Below are 19,857 nucleotides of genomic sequence, written 5' to 3' on the forward strand. Positions count from 1 at the left end.
TAAGTTTCCTTATTGATTCTATATTTTTATACACAATAACATGTTTTATTTATTTATTAGACGGATCGTTTCCTCCGTATCGAGCCGAGACTTTCAGTGATTCTCAGCCAACGCACAAAGGAAAGAAATCAAATTTAAGGATTTTTTTATTTCATTTACCATCCGGTAGGGATCAAAGATCTGTTTGGAAAAAACCTCTAAAATTCCCTGTGAGATTTGTGCCTTGTTAAGATTTCTCTCCTGCCGGTAGATCTCAGTCAAATAAATATCATATTTTCTGACCTCTGACCTCTAAAGGACGAGATCTGACCTTAAAAAAAAAAAAAACTCGAGCACAACAGGTCTGAAAGCAGCTGTTCGTCCAGATGTTTCTGTTTGGGAGTTTACAGTGAGTCCAGAGTTGTGTTGTTTCCGCCCTGTTTTTTCTGCAGTTGTGAATCGTGTTGTGTGTTTTTTTCCTCGAAGCTGCTAACCCTGTACTGTGTAGATCGGAGATGTCCAGCCTTACCCCTCGAGTCCTGCAAACATCCTCCACTAAGCTGTCCATATACCTCACACACACACATAAACACACATAAACACACACACATAAAGACACATATTTATCTTATAGGCTGATCGGGTTTTATTGATTGGTTGATTTCAGTTCAATGCATCAGTGGTTCAGTTTGTGCCTTTCAGAGGATTTTGTTTGTCACGTTGAACCAAACAAAGATGGAAACTCCTGCAGCGTCGTTGTGTCGTAAAAACCAAACACAGTCACAGTCTGAGGTTCACCAGTTTAATATGACAAGAACAAACACGATATAGTTGTTTGAAACAGACTCAGAGTCATGAAGAGGAGAGATTATTTGGAACAAATGAACAATTCATGTGGATTGTAGGTTTTAAAAACATGCAATCACATAGGATGTCATGCAAAAGTTTGTCCCCCTCTGGTCCAAATGTCTGTGAACAGTTCATCAAGTGGAAGATGAAATGATCTCCAAAAGACATAGAGTTACACATGACACATTAACTTTACATTTGAAACCATACTTTTTTTTTTTATATATTGTTAATAAACTATCCCAGTGTGTAAATAGTAAATATCTTGTCTGATACCTCGGTCAAAGTTCTCTGGGTTTGTCATTCTTCTGCAGGCTGCTTTGTTTCCCTTTTTCACTCTGAAACTGTAGAAAACTACAATAATACACTGATATTGATTAAAATATTGAAAAAAAAGAGTGTTTTTAATGTTTAACTTTATGTCTTTTGGAGATCGTTTCATCTTCCACTTGATGAACTGTTTAACACATTAACACACATTTTAAACCAGGGCGGGGGCAAACTTTTGCATCATGACACTGTAAGTTCATTTATAGAGCACATTTTACAACCTCAATGAAGAAACTTACAGGTTTAGGACCAAAATAAAATCAACTTTGGGACAAGAACAACACTAAGCCAAACTCTGAGCTCAAACAGAGGGAAACTTCAAGTAGAAGTTGTTTACAGATGACTGAGATACTCTGGAGCAAAGTTATTCAAGGCCTTATACATGATGATCTTTAAATTAAATCCTACATTTAATTAGAAACCAGTAGAAACACTGAACGATACGAGTCCTCAGACAGGATGAAGGGATTATAATCACAACAGACTCAGGATAAAGACACAAGAACAAGACTGTGTGTGTGAAGAGACAGAAAAGTGTGAGAGGAGGAGAATCATCAGACTCAAAACAAAGAACATGGAGACGAGTGAATTTACAAAGAGTTTAATTGACTAAATGTCTCATTCACATTCACACAGCGACGCCTCAGCATCAACAGCCTGTTTGAAGTCAACAGGGACACATTATTCTTTTTATATGGAAGTGATATGAAGTTGGGTGTTGATAAATGTTTGGTGACTGTGAGTTTCCATCTTTGTTTGGTTTGTGACACTTTGAAAAATAATAAACAGTTTAAAAATCTGCTTCAGGAATATTTTTCTACTGAAAAGAGTCTCAACGTGTCTGAGAAATACAACAAAACAAACAGGAAACCCTCCGAGGCACAAAGTGACGTCACATTATAAGTCCACAATGTTTCAATCAAATTCCACATTTTGCAGCAGTTTTCAACGTTTTTTGAAAAGCAAAGTGTTTTCATTTGTTTATTTTTCTTTTTTGAGAAGATTTGATTTATTTTTTTGTTTTATTTTTTTATTTTTATTGCATGGTCTGGACTGAATTCAGCCCTCTGATGTTGTGTTCTGCCAACAGTAGTGGAGGTAGATCCCTTTGCTGCCTGTGAGTGTGAATCACCCGTGAAGCTGCTACCTTTACTGACTCCGTCCCCCCAAAACAAACGCTGCCAAACTGGTCTGAAGAAGCCAAAACTTTCTGACGTACGTTTCTCTGTGTATAAGTGGTTTAAGTGTTTCACATGTTAAACCTCGATCCCGTTAATGTTACATTGTGTTTTTAACAGAAAAAAGAATCCTGTTTGTTAAAATGTTAATAATAATATATGCAGAAGAGTTATGAAATAAACTGAAACTAACTCAACTGTGGCTCTTTATTGTTCACTAAAGGAGGGGGGGGGACAGGAAGCTGCAGGTTTGTTATTCTACCACTCGATGGCGCCATCAACTCATACATAGATACTGTAGATCCCAGCAGCACAGTGTGGCCAGGGCCCTGAGAATAGGACTAAGAATAAGATAGTTGACTAGTTTTGATTGATTGCTTAGAGCTTGATAGTGATAGGAGATAAAAACAAGGCAAAAATGCAAATAAACCAGATAAATAAATCCAATTTTTTAGTTAAAACAAACGCAGGCCAAGTTGAACGGCCCTAACATACTCCAGTGTTACTAATAAGTGTAGGTCAGACTATAAGAGTGAATAACTTTATGTTTAGAAAATATAGTTTTAAAGTAATATAAGTTTCATTATTCTGTGTTTCAAGATTTGAATACTTTAAGCTCACAATCCATGATAAAAAAAGTGCACAGGACTGAGAGAAACTATGATAGCCCACTGCAATCTGATGGAGCGTCAATTAGTGTTTAATCAAGTTAGTTTGGTTTGTTTGCTTGTGTGGTTAGAAATGCAGCGTTGTCTGTTGTTATTACATCGATAACAGTGAATAAAACTCTGAAATAAAAAATAAATAAGCTTCAATAGTCATAGTACGGACTGTGTAGTGCAGCAACGATGAGTAAGATAAAGAGTAAAACATTAAAAACATATAAGGACAAACCATATTGATATTAATATGTAGCCTATTGGAGAGAAAAGTGTTGTGATGATTTAACGTCTGTTCACGGAAAGAGGCGGGAAAATGTTATTAAGGAATATGAGAATAAACCATTAGAGACGTTACAGACGTTTTAATTCAAACACACAACAGACACACAACTTTCCATCAAACAAAGGGTTAAACCAACGGTTCCTGACTTTCCCGCCCAGTTTCCCGCTCACTGGTCACAACATGGATCTACACTCTCAGTCTTCAACTCACTTTTTAAATAGAAAACAGTGAATAAAACTCTTGTTTGTCAAAGTTAGTCCAACATGTAGATCTGCTGCCTCTGTAGAAATCACAGATCAACACTGTTGCCACTTAAAGTGAACTGTATTGTATCTATAACAGATTTATTCCCTAAAAAAAAAAAAAATTGAAGCTTTTAGTTTTATTTTTGTAACGATAAGAAGGAATTAACATTTGAGAGAAGAGCTGTGACCTAAACAAAGCTTAAAGCTGTGTTAAAATGTATAGATTTATTGACATAAAGACTTGACGCCACAAAAGAAACTCCTTTTAAATTTGACTAACATTTTTATCCTAATTCTTATTTCATGAATGTTATTAAATATGAACTTTTAGCTTTGATCATCTTTTATTTATTTAATGTATTGCAGTGTCTGTTTTTGTATTGTGGTCTGTAATACATTTTAACATTAAACAATCACTAAACAGAAACATGAATAAAAACAGAACTTAAGTTTTATGAACATTTCTAAACATAAACCAGAGTTCAGCTTCATAAACTCAGACTTAAACCTCACAAAGCTTCACTAGTGTTTTTCTGTTGATACTGTCTTCTCATGGTGCATCTGTGTAAATAAATCATTTCTTAATCTCAATGGTTCCTCTGTAGTAGGCCCAGATTTACACTGTTGGAACTTTTGTACCATTTAACACATTTATTCCCTAAATAGTAAAAGAAAAATGAAGCTTTTAAGTTTATTTTTTGGAAACAATAAGAGGGAGAGAAGGAACGAGAACTAAAGTATAAAACAAGTAAACAGAAGTTAAGTTTTCTGACCATATTTAAACATAAACCGGAGTTGAACATGTTTCTTGGCCAGGCCTTGCTTGGAAAAGAGATTTTTTTTTTTTATCTCAAGCAATCTGCCTGGTGAAATAAAGGTAAAATAAATAAAATACAATCTAATGAAGCTTCATGAGCACAAAGACTTTTCTGTCCCTGTCCTGCTGAGACACATCCGCGTCCCGTTACTTTGTGACGCGTCGGAGAATCAGCCAATAGCAGAGCAGCGACGGCGCAGCCTGATTAGCATGAGCCGTGTAGAAGAGCAGCAGCGCAGCGGAGACTCATCACACTCTGAGGATTCAGAACAAACCAAACCATGCCCGAACCAGCAAAGTCCGCGCCCAAGAAGGGCTCCAAGAAAGCTGTGGCCAAGACCGCCGGCAAGGGCGGCAAGAAGAGGAGAAAGACCAGGAAGGAGAGCTACGCCATCTACGTATACAAGGTGCTCAAGCAGGTGCACCCCGACACCGGCATCTCCTCCAAGGCCATGAGCATCATGAACTCGTTCGTCTCCGACATCTTCGAGCGCATCGCCGGTGAGGCCTCCCGTCTGGCTCACTACAACAAGCGCTCCACCATCACCTCCAGGGAGATCCAGACCGCCGTCCGCCTGCTGCTGCCCGGGGAGCTGGCCAAGCACGCCGTGTCTGAGGGCACCAAGGCCGTCACCAAGTACACCAGCTCCAAGTAAACTCTCCACAGTTTACTGCTACCATCCAACGGCTCTTTTAAGAGCCACACACGGACATCCAAAAGATAAATATTCCTCCATTACATTATACAAGTTATTGAAAAATGGATGTTGTATTTAGAGAAGGTGTGTTGCAGGTTTTATTGATTTGCTTGATAAAGTTTAAAAGCACAAAAAACATGAAAATAGGCTATATTATCACTCACTCATTCCCTACTCAACAATATAGGTATATGATATTATAGTTTATAGAAGAATAGTTGATGTAAACTACATCAGCTAATGGGGATCCAAATAAAATGACTTAAATCTCTGGTGTTCTTTACTGAATAACTGGATGAAAACAGCTGTATCAACGTCTATAGATGATGACATGAACAACATTCACTGTAATTCATTAGGCCTTACTTTCTGCTGTACGTTAGTGTAAGTTAACTCATTGAGGCCAACAACTACCAACCAACGGCTCTTTTAAGAGCCACACACTCTAATCCGAAAGACAACTATTCCTCCATTATAATATAATGTATAGATGGATTACAACATTATAGACCAGTTGTTTTGTTGCATGTTTTTTGCAGGTTGTTATATTATGTTTAACCAAGATGAAGTTGCACAACCACAAATTTACTGACTACACATCATCTTGACGACTGAGTAGTGACACGGAAATAACAAACATATTTTGAAGCTTCAAGACTCAAACTGTCATTTGCACAGTAGGAAACATGTTAACTTGACAGTTAAATTAATTTTTTGTTGTCCACAGCACAAATACCATAAGAGATGAGCTAACCTTTATGTCTGACATGGACATTTTTGTCCAATGTGGTACATGTGCCAGTAAAAAAATATTAGGGTACAAAAAGTTAAAAAGGAAAAAGATGAACAACAATTGGTAAAATAAAAACAAAAAATGAAAACTAAGCACAACTACAACTGCTCAGTGACTCGACATGATTGAAGTCAGGTTGGTCGTAGTCTGGTTTGAAGAGTTCACACAACACTGATTTGCTCCTAAATGTGGGGCTGTTGTGGGTGAGGTGAATGTAGCTTGTAAAAACACACAAGTCCAGTCGATTCTTAACTTGTATAAAGATTAATGAAGCACATTAAGACTTCTGAGAGTCGAAGTTGAAGTTGAAGTTGAAGTTTATTTCGGACATGTTAAAAGAAATAAAACATAATACAGAAATGGACAGACATAACATATAAAAACTTTACAAAAACAACATATGAACAAAAAAAATATATATATATACTGTATATATATATATAATAAAAAAAATAAAAGAAAATAATTGAAAATAAAGGTATTTTGATTTTTTTGTTTGTTTGTTTATTTGTTTGTTTCATATTCGAAAAGGAGTGGGAAGAAGTAAAACTTATTTACTCCAACATGCTTCATCTGCATGAAGCTAAAACTGGGTTATTGGCGTAACTGACAACAAATCAGATGTTTCCAACATGCAGAAATCTGGACTGAACTGAACAGCAGAAACTTTCTATTCACTTTCTTTATTGTCAAGTAAGTAACTTTACTTTTGTAACACTCTTCCAAAACGTATCATGAAGTTATTTACTGAGCTGAAATAGAAGTAAATAGAAGCAGAGAGAGGCTACAACACAATAATGTTCATAAAGAGAAAGAGTTTTTGTAAATATTAGATCTTTTTTGTGAACATTTCCTCTTTCTGTTTTTATTGTTATGACCCATAACAGTTTACTTGACTCTCACAGCCTTTTTATTCTGTAGCACTACATGTAGTTGTGCATTAATTTTCTGATTATGCAATGTATTTATCTATATCTATCTGTATTTATATTGTATATACACACTGTCTGTCATGTTCTTATGGTACATCTTTTGTGTTACATACTTGCATATTTGAAATAAACACATTTCAATTCAATTCTGTGTGGTAGAAACTAGTTTTACACTCTTATTATTCCCTATAAATGTGTAATCTGTCCTGTCAGGACGTTCACTCACTGTCTGTAAAGACCCAGCTTCATGTCTGTTTTAAATAAACACCACACAATAATAATAATAATTAACCTGTTCTGATATTTACAGTACTGTCTTGATAGAAATACAAAATAATAGTAGTAGAGAGTAGACTGTGTAGTGCAGCAAAAATATGTAAGATAAAGAGTAAAAAAAGAAGCTACACACAAACACACAAGGACAGACTCCATATATTGATATATTAATATGTATTGGACAGAAATGTCTTGAAATATAAATATATGAAACTGACGTTTTAATTCAAACACACAACAAAAACAGACACACAACTATTCACCAGCAAACAAAGGGTTAACCCGGCAGCTCGTGACTCTCCCACCCACTTTCCCGCTCATGTGTCTTCACCTACGTCCGCAGGCAGGGTATATCCTCTCAGCGGTTTACCAGCGGAGCATCAGTTTGTTCATTTCACTTGAATCGACACCATGAGCGGAAGAGGCAAAGGAGGCAAAGGACTGGGGAAAGGAGGCGCCAAGCGCCACCGTAAAGTCCTCCGCGACAACATCCAGGGCATCACCAAGCCCGCCATCCGCCGTCTGGCTCGCCGCGGCGGAGTCAAGCGCATCTCCGGACTCATCTACGAGGAGACCCGCGGGGTGCTCAAGGTCTTCCTGGAGAACGTCATCCGCGACGCCGTCACCTACACCGAGCACGCCAAGAGGAAGACGGTCACCGCCATGGACGTCGTCTACGCCCTCAAGAGACAGGGCCGCACTCTGTACGGCTTCGGGGGTTAAACACCACAACTAGACAACAACAACAACAACACAACACAACGGCTCTTTTAAGAGCCACACAACTACTCTACTGACAAAACATTCTCTTATTATATCATTTAGAAATATTGATATATAAACCTAGAATAATTTATTGCTAACCCCCACCAATTATTATAGAAACATCTGACGACTATTAAATTAGCTGTATTCTAATGCAGGGTACAGCTGTTGAGGTTTAAACAGGTTTTGATAATAAACCCTGTGTGACTTTCTACTAATGAAGTGTTGTTCACTCATTTTCAGTGGGATGCGTTTTAGTATTTATCATAGGTGTACATAAATAGAAGGGAGCTCTTTTTAAAGGTTAAAGTAGTTGTGTGGCTAGTTTAAGAGCCACACAACTACTCCACTGACAAAACATCCTCTTATATCATTTATTCATCATGAGATATAAACCTAAAATTTGTTTCTTTAATCACAAATGGTATTTGAATGTGGTAAATGTTTTTACCAAGTAAAAGAAACAGATTTACTAAAGCAATGTGATTCATTTTTAGTGGGATTAATAATACTTATTAGGAGTAAATAAATAAAATGCTGCTGCATATCATTTATGATGTGATTTATTATAGTTTATCTCTGGTGTTCACATGGTGAAGGTCTGTACCGAATGAAAACAGCTGTATCAAAATCTGTACATGAACAAAATTCACTGCAATTCGTTAGTGATTACTTTCTGCTGTATATTAATGTAAGTTATGACTAAGTTTAAAATGAGGTTCGTTAATAAAAGCCTTTTGAATTTGTACATAGTATGTTAACGATTTTTTTCAGTAAAAGCATCTATCTAAACACGGCTCCATTACAACATAGAAGGAAACACCTTGACTTGACCATGTTTAGTTGGATATCAAATAAAAAGGATACTGTTTAGAAACTATGAACTATGAAACTATTAGGACAGTTATGTGTAATAAATTTCATGAATGAACGCCACTGTTAAAGGTAACAACACAACAGCTCTTTTAGATATTATCAAGTTTGTAATGTATAAATATGAATGTAAATATATTAATTAGAATGTATTGTAGGTGTATGTATATACAGAGGACTTTGCTCTCGTGTGAGGTGAGTGGCTTGTCGTGTTGGACAGGTTGATGATCTCAAGTGTATTATGGGGTCATTACATCAAAACTGATTCAATGATTCTGACATTTTAAAATTATAATTAACTTATTACTTTTGTCATATATAAATATTAATATATTGTAGGTGTATACACAGAGGACTTGTAACAGAAAAAATATTTGTCTTAATGATAAATTTAGGACTACATTCAGTTATGTGTATAAATATGAATGTGTAATGTAGATACATGGAGGACAAAGTACTTGAGATTGATGTGTTTAGGGTTATATTTTTAAATAGGTCATATTCCTGAATAGTATATAAATTATCATGTACATAATGCAGATTTATATACAGAATTGAGTATGAGGTTAGTGGCTCGCTGTTGTCATGTTGGACAGGTTGATAATCAAGTGTGTTATGGGCCCAATGTTGGTGACTTGAAATATTGTTACTTATCAAGTTTGCAATGTATAAATAAATTATAAAATATATTAATGTAGAATATATTGTAGGTGTATATACAGAGGACTTTGCTCTCTTGTCTGAGGTGAGAGAAATGAGTTGTCATGTTGGACAGGTATCAAGTGTACTATTATGGGCTCATTATATCAACTGATAGAGATTCAATGTTGGTGACTTGAATTATTATTGTTACTTATCAAGTTTGTAATGTATAACTATGAATGTAAATATATTAATGAGAATGTATTGTAGGAGGACTTTGTTCTCTTGGGTGAGGTAGTGGCTCTTAAAAGAGCCGTTGTTGTTTGTGGTCAGAGTTTAAGCTCTCTCTCCACGGATGCGGCGGGCCAGCTGGATGTCTTTGGGCATGATGGTGACCCTCTTGGCGTGGATGGCGCACAGGTTGGTGTCCTCGAAGAGGCCGACCAGGTAAGCCTCGCTGGCCTCCTGCAGAGCCATGACGGCGGAGCTCTGGAAGCGCAGGTCGGTCTTGAAGTCCTGAGCGATCTCTCGGACGAGGCGCTGGAAGGGCAGCTTGCGGATGAGCAGCTCGGTGGACTTCTGGTAGCGGCGGATCTCCCGGAGAGCCACGGTGCCGGGCCTGTAGCGGTGAGGCTTCTTGACTCCGCCGGTGGCCGGGGCGCTCTTGCGGGCAGCCTTGGTGGCCAGCTGCTTCCTGGGGGCTTTGCCTCCGGTGGACTTACGGGCGGTCTGCTTGGTTCTTGCCATTGTTAGCGACAGAGAGCGTCTTGTTCCTCCTCAGAGAAAGAAAGTTGTGTTTCCTCGGCGGCGCCTGTCTGGTTTATATAGGCAGAGCCGGAGCGCCGCGGCACGCTGATTGGTCCAGTCTGTGCACGTGATCAACGGCTGTTTTACGACGTCATTCCGTAAGGAGTCACGCACGTTTCAAGTGCTCTAGTTTCAAGGGTATGAAAAGTTTTTCAAACCTTATTTCATCCCACACAGATAAAATGTATAAAAAATATATCAGAATATTTGAAAACACGAATTAATGTAATGATTAATCAATATAATAATAATAATAATAATAATAATAATAATAATAATAATAATAATAATAATAATAATAATGTAACTGTCATATAAAAATAAAGTTTATGACATAAATAAAAACATTACACGTTTGTGTGTGTATGTTCATAAGTTGTTGTTTGTTGTTGAGTGCCTGTATTTAGTTTATCAGTGTGTGTCAACAGAGTGTACATGTCATTTCACTGCAATGATCTTGTGTTGTATGTGACGAATAAATCATCTATCTATCTGTCTATCTGTCTGTCTGTCTGTCTGTCTGTCTATCTATCTATAAGCTTAATTTAAAACTGTGTCTAAACTCAGTCTTTACTGAATATTATGGATGTAACTGGAGTTTAAAGAGTAGATTTACACAGCTACTTTATGTCAAATGTATTTTCTGATTGACACACGTCAGGTGTTTCCTTTAAGTTTCTCATGTATTTACTGTTTATTACACTGTTTTTCTTTTCTTTTTTTCTTTTTTTCTATAAATCCTAAATTGTATATTTTTTGCACTTGAGTATTCTTCGTTTATTCTATTTTATTTTACTTTAATGCTACTTTTTACTATTGTTTTTAACCTGTTGTGTTTGCAGCTGACACCACATCAAAGTTCATCGTGCTGTAAAGTGATCACTGCTCTTGGCAATAAAGCATTTTCTGATTCAGATTTCTAATCTAATTGTGTTTTGTTCTTCTCAGTGGACAAAGTTTCTTCATTTGAATTTGACATTTATGTCTAATCACAAGCTTGAGTCTCATATGTGCAGATAGATTTCCTCCACAGGTGTCAGTTAAACTCACTAAACAGTCTGTGCCTTTTTTATTTATCCCTTCTACATCTACATAATGATATATTATAATACATATAATATAAAAGTTTGTGTTAAACTGTAGTGATGAGCTGTGATAATTAACAGTCAGACATGAAGACAGTGGTGGGAATAAAGTTTGACATTTATTGATCCCAAAACTCTCAAGAGCAGAGATGAAACACAAGCCATCAGAAATAAATAAGAAACTGTACAAGAGCAAATAAGTTCTTCAACATTTAAGGGCAAAAAACACCTGGAACCGGAGTTAAAGATGGAGATGATAAAAACCAGAGTGATAATAAACAGTGATTTACTATATAAAAATAATAAACACTAATAGAAAAACACAACAGTTAATGCTCTTTTCACATCGTCGTTGCCCGGTGTACAAAAATAGATTTACAGTCCTGGAGATTATAAAGTATAAAAATAGTCTTTTGTTGACTCTAAAAAGAGCCGTTTGTCCTCTATCAGTGTCCTCCTCTTTACTTCTTCCCAGTCTTCTTGGCCGCTGCCTTCTTGGGTTTAGCAGCTTTGGGCTTCGCCACCTTCTTGGCCGGCGCCGCCTTCTTGGGAGCCGCCGCCTTCTTCACCGCGGCCTTCTTGGGGCTCTTGCCGGTCTTCTTGGCCGCCGCCGCCGCTGGCTTCTTGGCGGCGGGTTTCTTGGCCTTCTTCGGGGTGGTCTTGGCCGCTTTGGGCTTCTTGGCGGCTGCGGGCTTCTTAGCGGCCGCTTTCTTTGCTGCTGCAGCTGCGGGCTTCTTGGCCTTCTTCGGGGTGCTCTTCGCCGCTGCTGGCTTCTTCTTGGCCGCCGCTGTCACCGCCTTCTTCTTGGCCGGCTTCTCGGCGCTCTTCGCCGCCTTGAACGAGCCGGACGCCCCGGTGCCTTTGGTCTGGACCAGGGAGCCTTTAGCCACCAGGGACTTGATGGCGCGGCGGACGTGGGCGCCGTTGTGCTCCACGTCGTAGCCCGCCGCCTTCAGAGCCTTCTTCAGGGCCACGGTGGACAGACCCTTCCGCTCCTTGGACGCCGCCACGGTCTTCAGGATCAGCTCGCTCACGCTGGGGCCGGACTTCTTGCTCGGCTTGGCCGCCGCCGGCTTCTTCTTGGCCGCTTTGGCCGGAGCGGCGGCGGCGGGAGCTGCGGGGGCTGCGGGAGCGACTTCTGCCATTATTCTATCTCTTTTCGTCTTCTTTTTTGCTGTCAAACAACACTCGCTGTGGACGAGCTCAGGATCAGACTGATACACGTTGTCCCGCACACCGAGGAGGCACTTAAACACACCATGAGAACCGTGGAGACTCAAGCGCAGCGAGCTGCTCCGAGCGGCTGCACCAACTCCTCACACTTTTGTGTTTTCTCTCGCCACATAAACTCCACTAAATCACCAAAACACGCACTCCGGTCACCTCACAACACATCCACGGGACACACAACGAGTTTCTCTCCGTGTGTGGCTCGGATAAAGCTCCGGAGGGGTTTGTGTTTGGATCGGGAAGCCTTCAAACCTCTCCGGGCTGCCGCCGAGCGAGGCTTCTTTCCCCGGCTTTTCTCTCTCATTTCTCCTATAAATGTTCAAAAATCAACCACAAACTCGGATAAACGACTCGGACACAAAGATGACAAGTTTGTCCACAGATCTGCTGTAAAAACATTTCACTACTGATGCTGGTTTTTCATTAAACACACTTTACTTTGGTGCCTGCAAACACACTCCGACGTTGTTTACACCTGCAATGGGAGACAGTCACTGTGTTGATAATCTGTTTAATCCTGCTGCAGGATTTATTTTTACTTCATCTGATATGAAACTTTTTACTTTTTATTACACTAGAATCTCATTGAAACGGACAGAGACTTATAAAAACTGTGATATTTAACTTTACGCTGGTCTGATCCAGTGTTGTACTGTAACTCACTGTGAGCTGCTGCTGTGGCCTCAGGCCTCGGGCTGGGACCTGCATCATAGGTTTGTGTTTCATTATGGATATAATTCATGATCAATACATAAAACATACTTACATTTAACATATATAACCAATGATTTAGTCAGCTATGTTCACTGATCAAATCCACAGGCATAGACCCTGCTGTTATCTGGGTCACAGTTGTTTTGTGCTTATTAAACACTACACCTCCTGTTGGGCATTATGGAGGCTGCTAATATATTCCTGAAAGTTTTATAATGTGTTTTGCTCATTTCATTTGTTTTATTAGTAGTAACATTAACACAAAATGACTTGCAATGCACACACTGAAACACACATAACTCATAATAAGTAAGAAACATCTGTTATTTTGGATTTTAAGTCTCCAAAATAACAAATGAAATGGATCGGTGCAGATTTTTCATCACATCAGTAAAGAAGTTAGAAAAACCAAATCTATTTACAGCCTGTAGGATTTTGCATAGATTAAGTCACAGAGTGTTTTACATGACATTAAAATCAAAACAACGGGTACAAAAACACAGCAAACACAATGAAATGAATATGAAAAGACTAAACCGTTCACTGCCCATTTACATTCAGTACAGAGTCAATGGTCTTCCACAGAATCACAATGGACTGATGAGTAATCGTAGTAGTAGTAGTAGTAGTAGTAGTGATGGGTGTGGTCGGTTGGTTTGAACCAGACTGAGTCAGTAACAGGAAGTGAGAACATCTGTTTGACCTAGTAACACGTCAGCTGGTGAAAGTTACTGTACATGTCTGATTCTGCATAGAAAACAGTAGTCTATGATCAATATTAATTAGAAAGCACATCATTAAAAAAATATAAAAATGCAGTGTTTATAAATATGAATAATATGACTTCAAATGACTATTTTAGTGTTGTTGTTTTTGATTATTATTTGGGTAATCATATTTAGTAGCGGGTCACATGATTACAGGAAGGGAAGTTTATTATTATGTTCACCTGTTGCTTTTCTTTTCTGAGAGAGAGGCTGAGTGTGGGTCGCTGTGTTTTTTGTTGAGCGCTATTTTCTCAGTCGTTGATCACTGTGATAACTTTGGCTTAAGTTTGTACACTTTATTATGAGTTAATCTTCTTTTTTTGTTGAAAATAATAATAAACAATTTGATCTTTAGTTCAGAAATCTCAGTGAGGTTCTTTTGTCTGGGCCCAGTCTCAGCATCTCAGCGGCAAATAACAATATCATATTATATGTAATACAATAACATAACTTTCTTCTCTTTTAAGCAATCAGCATTTTTTCACCCACTAAATTCAATCACAATATGATATTTAGATTCTGACTCATATATTTCCTTATGTCCTGTGTTGATAAATTCCTGTATCCAGTGTCAGTGACACAAACAGCAGCCGATTGTACCTATTTGTCCACTTGTTCAAACAAACTGGTCATTCATGTTTTTATCTGATGAACTGGTGCAGCCTTAGAGGTTTTACACTGATCCACAGATTATTTGTGCAGATGAAGAAACAGACGGACGACCGAGCTTCATTTCTGACACAACTCTGCATGTGAACTGAGGCTCACATGCAGAGTTTAGGTGTTGTGGTTGTTCTCACCACTAGTCAGCAGGAGAGAAATAACAGAGGGGGGAGGGAGTCCAGTCAGGGTCAATAGGTCAGAGAGTTTATCAGAGCTGCTCTGATCTCTGTGTCTCCTCTGATTAACTCAGCTTCATTATCAAACTGAATCTGCTCCAAAGACCCTTGTACATGTGTTATCTATTGTTTTATATGTAGTCAGTGCTTTTAGTTTTGAAAAATACACTTTGATAATGAACCTTCTTCTGCACACGTTCACATGAGGCTGCAACATAAAACTAAAGGGGTCTGAATACTTTCTGAACGAACTGTAAATTCATGAAACTGATACGTTAAGTCACACCTGCAGAGTCACACTTAAAATAATCAAAGAGAGAATACAGAAGCCATCTAAACCACTTTAAATATAGTTGTTTGGGATGAATTAGATTTAATGTTGAGCATTGATTAGCTTGTTTCTGATGTTATCACATCAAAATAAAAACAGTTTCACCACAAAGTCAATGTTTAATGCTGTAAATGAACTACTCAAAAACAAATCATTTATATAATTTATATTATACATGTCAGAATACATAAAAATAAATGACTGATTGTTGTTACAGGCTGATTATTTGTACCATAAAGATGAAGAACATGATATGAATGAGTAAAATAGCCAAATAAAACCATATAACAGTAGTTTAATGTAAAACAACAGCATAAATCCTTTCTTCATCTATTCAGACATTGATTCATGCAATGATCATTTAGATGATTGTTGTTATCTTATTGATTATTTTATTACTATTGTTGGGCATGTGTGGCTTCTGTGTACCCGCCTTGGGATTAATCAAGTGATTTGTGTTATATTGTATTATACTGTTATTATTAGCTTTTATATTCCCACCTGTTTTACATCAGTTTGAACTCAATGTGGCTCATGAACAGGAAACTCTGTTTCGTTACACTGCAGAGTATTGATTTACATCACATTCAGGCCACATTCATTAAAGCTACACTGTGAATTAAATATAGCCTATTTTTTTTTGTGATTTCTCATTTGACCTTTCCATAACTTCCTGATTTCACCTCATGTTTATTCTAGAGGTTAATGTTATTATTGTGTTCAGGTGACATTTTATTGCATTTCAGCATCTACATCAAACCTTTGACCTACAAACCTGAGTTGTGTTATTTGTGTGGTTGAACCTTTATTTACTTGTGTCATTACTGACTTTCTGCCCAAATGTCTCAAGTATTTCTAATTCACCTGATTGAATCATTTGTTTGTTGCTTCTTTTTATATTTAAATCAATAAACAAATGTATTGATGATGATGTGGTGACTGGTACATAGTGAAGTGTAATGAGCACATCTGCCACCTCTGTATCATGGTGTGTTTGTGTGCACGTGTTGTGTTTGTTGAAGCTTTTGTGTCGTGACAGTGACGAATTAATGTTTCGCAATGTTAAAATGACAGTAAAAGTGATGACTAATGTTTAATTGTGTGATTAATTATAAGTGAGTAACGGTGATAAACCGGAGAGTCTCCGTGTCAGGAAGTGGCTGAGCCAACCGCTCCGACCGACAAAGTGTGTTTGCAGGCACCAAAGTAAAGTGTGTTTAATAAAAAACCAGCATCAGTAATGAAATGTTTTTACAGCAGATCTGTGGACAAACTTGTCATCTTTGTGTCCGAGTCGTTTATCCGACTTTGTGGTTGATTTTTGAACATTTATAGGAGAAATGAGAGAGAAAAGCCGGGGAAAGAAGCCTCTCTCGGCGGCAGCCCGGAGAGGTTTGAAGGCTTCCCGATCCAAACACAAACCCCTCCGGAGCTTTATCCGAGCCACACACGGAGAGAAACTCGTTGCGTGTCCCGTGGATGTGGTGTGAGGTGACCGGAGTGCGTGTTTTGGTGATTTAGTGGAGTTTATGTGGCGAGAGAAAACACAAAAGTGTGAGGAGTTGGTGCAGCCGCTCGGAGCAGCTCGCTGCGCTTGAGTCTCCACGGTTCTCATGGTGTGTTTAAGTGCCTCCTCGGTGTGCGGGACAACGTGTATCAGTCTGATCCTGAGCTCGTCCACAGCGAGTGTTGTTTGACAGCAAAAAGAAGACGAAAAAGAGATAGAATAATGGCAGAAGTCGCTCCCGCAGCCCCCGCAGCTCCCGCCGCCGCCGCTCCGGCCAAAGCGGCCAAGAAGAAGCCGGCGGCGGCCAAGCCGAGCAAGAAGTCCGGCCCCAGCGTGAGCGAGCTGATCCTGAAGACCGTGGCGGCGTCCAAGGAGCGGAAGGGTCTGTCCACCGTGGCCCTGAAGAAGGCTCTGAAGGCGGCGGGCTACGACGTGGAGCACAACGGCGCCCACGTCCGCCGCGCCATCAAGTCCCTGGTGGCTAAAGGCTCCCTGGTCCAGACCAAAGGCACCGGGGCGTCCGGCTCGTTCAAGGCGGCGAAGAGCGCCGAGAAGCCGGCCAAGAAGAAGGCGGTGACAGCGGCGGCCAAGAAGAAGCCAGCAGCGGCGAAGAGCACCCCGAAGAAGGCCAAGAAGCCCGCAGCTGCAGCAGCAAAGAAAGCGGCCGCTAAGAAGCCCGCAGCCGCCAAGAAGCCCAAAGCGGCCAAGACCACCCCGAAGAAGGCCAAGAAACCCGCCGCCAAGAAGCCAGCGGCGGCGGCGGCCAAGAAGACCGGCAAGAGCCCCAAGAAGGCAGCGGTGAAGAAGGCGGCGGCTCCCAAGAAGGCGGCGCCGGCCAAGAAGGTGGCGAAGCCCAAAGCTGCTAAACCCAAGAAGGCAGCGGCCAAGAAGACTGGAAGGAAGTAAAGAGGAGGACGGAGAGAGGAGAGAGGAAGAAAAGATAACAAACGGCTCTTTTAAGAGCCAACACTTCTATCTGAAAGCAAAACTCCTACATTTGTTTATATCACTGTTTATATATTTTATTTTTATACAAAGTGTTTGGCAGCTTTATAATATTCATTGATCATGATGGTGATGCCGTTGTGAGGTTAGAGGAACTACTGTGTAGTTATTTATATCTTGAAATTGCCACTGATAGTTCAAACAGTCACGGGTGAGTAAATGTAAACGTAACTTGGTAGTGACAGTAACTGATTCTTCTGAGTTTCACTAAAATCACTGCAGCTACTGTATTATCTCTAGTGAGTCCTGACTGACACACCCACAGCTGTGTGAGTGAAGATAACAAGGTTAGAGATTTACAAAAGTGGCAATACTACTGACACTTCTTATCAGTTGCAAGAAATTTCCTGTCTATCTTGTAGATCTTTTAATCCAGTGTGTGCAAAAATGTGAAACTAGTTACATCTGTCTGATATGAAATAATGTAGCTGTAATACATGGTTTAGTCTCAAACACAAGGAGTGAAATGTTACAATTCACATCATAATCTTGGTTAGTTGTAACACAACACCCTGGGGTGAGATGTAACATTATTAAATAGGGTATTAAGACAAAAACTTGATATTGAAAGCTTTTAATTAACACTTAAATTACTTTTTTAACGTGTGTGGGTGTAGGTCAGGGGTGTTAAACGTGTCCAATCTGGCCCACGGGAAGAATTTAGCAAGTGGGAAAATTACACAGAAGACAGAAGAGACATGATGTTGTTGAAACTGCACATATTTTTCTCAGGAGCAACAGGTTGTTCAAAATATTTTGTAAAAAGATAGTTCATTAGTTAACATCTTAATGATGTACTTGTACTTCTTTACTCTACTGAAATTCAAAGTAAACAGCTAACAACTTGCATGAAACATATCTACATAGACACACACATAAACGGGATGTAAATTTGATGAGTTAATTACAAACTTTCAACTCTAAAATATGTTTTTTTCTTCTAAAACTTCCTCATATATGGAAATTGGACTAAACTGAGCGTGATTCAAGTGATTCTTAACTTATTCCTGATTACATCCCCAATCTCCCGTTTTGTGACTGAATTGATTTTTCAGAGTTTCTCTAAAATCACTGCAGTTGTCTACAGTGACACACCCACAGACACACACACACACACACACACACACACACACAGCTGTGTGAGTGAAGATAAACAAGGTTAGACATTATAAAACAGTATTGACATATTTTATCAGTTACATGAAACTGTTTGTCTAAATGATCATTATATTATTTTATTCCCGTGTTTTAGCGTAGATGAGCTCCGCAGGATGTGTTCATTCAGTCTCTGTGTGTGTCTTTGTGTTCCTTACATTTATTATTTATTTAGTCTTAACTTGACAAGCAATATTATTATTGTCTGATTATTATAATTATATTATATAAGAAACACTTGACTGCTGCTGTTTGCAGTGAGTCAGTGGAGCATTTCTTCAGTGAGGGAAATTAATGAATTACTTCTCTGCACGTCTATAAAAGGACATATAATAAGGTACATTGATTGTTGATGAGGAATCTCCATCAAGATCAGGGCCGGCTCTACTCAGGGGCAAGAGTGGGCAGCGCCCCCTCAAATAAATGTCTTGCCCCCTCAAATCCAAATTTTAGAAGTTGAGAAAGCACATTTTAATATACTCAAAAAATGTGTATATTACAAGTTGACAAAATTATCTGCAGTAGCACACAAATCCGCCGAAAAAGGGACACTGTTCTTTTCTAAAATGTTTTTTAGTATTCATAAGACTACCTTTCAGTTTTGTAAATCTTGACCATAGTAGAGTTGCAATGCCTCTTCAGGTATATGCACCCCTAACCCCCCATATAATGTGGCTCTTTGCATTACAACAGTAACAAATTTGGGCTCTAAGACCCTGGTTGGCCCCCCGGCCCCTAGTTGGACAGGTCTGAAGGTAGAGGCCTGACAAAGTGCAATCCACTTCTCCAGGTTGGGGTTGGACACATAGTCAACAACCCAATTCAATGAAGTTACTATAAGCACAGAGAAAAAAAGGTGCTGGAGCTTGATGTGTTCACATGATGCCCCTTCACATTTCTGACTGCCCCCTCATATATGCTGCCTAGAACCGGCCCTGATCAAGATCCTGTTTATTGATCAGTAATACACCAACACCTAGTGATGGGCAACCGAGGCTTTGTTGAGGCTTCGACACCTTATTCGAGTAATGGTTCATTACTCGAGGCTTCACTGACACAGTCGCTCCAGTATGACATCTAGTGTTCAATAAAATG

The 19,857-nt window shown here is 39.1% G+C and overlaps 5 protein-coding genes across 5 annotated transcripts; 3 read left to right on the top strand and 2 right to left on the bottom strand.

The window, feature by feature from the left end:
* Nucleotides 1–4,612: 4,612 nt before the first annotated feature.
* On the top strand, nucleotides 4,613–4,999 carry LOC311006671 (histone H2B 1/2; the record flags this gene model as incomplete). The annotated part of the gene is made up of 1 exon (XM_083999564.1): nucleotides 4,613–4,999. Exon 1 carries the CDS (start codon nucleotides 4,625–4,627, stop codon nucleotides 4,997–4,999), a length of 375 nt encoding a protein of 124 aa, XP_083855690.1. The 5' UTR covers nucleotides 4,613–4,624.
* A 2,443-nt stretch (nucleotides 5,000–7,442) lies between these two features.
* LOC311006677 (histone H4) lies at nucleotides 7,443–7,765 on the top strand (the record flags this gene model as incomplete). Its single annotated transcript, XM_083999570.1, has 1 exon — nucleotides 7,443–7,765. Exon 1 carries the CDS (start codon nucleotides 7,454–7,456, stop codon nucleotides 7,763–7,765), a length of 312 nt encoding a protein of 103 aa, XP_083855696.1. The 5' UTR covers nucleotides 7,443–7,453.
* A 1,893-nt stretch (nucleotides 7,766–9,658) lies between these two features.
* LOC311006668 (histone H3.2) lies at nucleotides 9,659–10,069 on the bottom strand (the record flags this gene model as incomplete). Its single annotated transcript, XM_083999561.1, has 1 exon — nucleotides 9,659–10,069. The coding sequence occupies one exon, from the start codon at nucleotides 10,067–10,069 to the stop codon at nucleotides 9,659–9,661; it is 411 nt and encodes a 136-aa protein (XP_083855687.1).
* A 1,251-nt stretch (nucleotides 10,070–11,320) lies between these two features.
* LOC311006658 (uncharacterized protein) lies at nucleotides 11,321–12,409 on the bottom strand. The gene has a single exon (XM_083999544.1). It carries the CDS (start codon nucleotides 12,357–12,359, stop codon nucleotides 11,676–11,678), a length of 684 nt encoding a protein of 227 aa, XP_083855670.1. The 5' UTR covers nucleotides 12,360–12,409; the 3' UTR covers nucleotides 11,321–11,675.
* Nucleotides 12,410–16,779: 4,370 nt separating this feature from the next.
* Nucleotides 16,780–17,511, top strand: LOC311006659 (uncharacterized protein). The gene has a single exon (XM_083999545.1). The coding sequence runs from the start codon at nucleotides 16,825–16,827 to the stop codon at nucleotides 17,506–17,508; it is 684 nt and encodes a 227-aa protein (XP_083855671.1). The 5' UTR covers nucleotides 16,780–16,824; the 3' UTR covers nucleotides 17,509–17,511.
* Nucleotides 17,512–19,857: the final 2,346 nt, after the last annotated feature.

The sequence above is a fragment of the Trachurus trachurus genome (assembly GCF_905171665.1).
Source record: "Trachurus trachurus genome assembly, chromosome: 23".
Classification (NCBI taxonomy): domain Eukaryota; kingdom Metazoa; phylum Chordata; class Actinopteri; order Carangiformes; family Carangidae; genus Trachurus; species Trachurus trachurus.

Coding starts and splice junctions, on each gene's coding strand:
- LOC311006659 (XM_083999545.1), top strand. CDS start 16,825: ATGGCAGAAGTCGCTCCCGCAGCCCCCGCAGCTCCCGCCGCCGCCGCT.
- LOC311006658 (XM_083999544.1), bottom strand. CDS start 12,359: ATGGCAGAAGTCGCTCCCGCAGCCCCCGCAGCTCCCGCCGCCGCCGCT.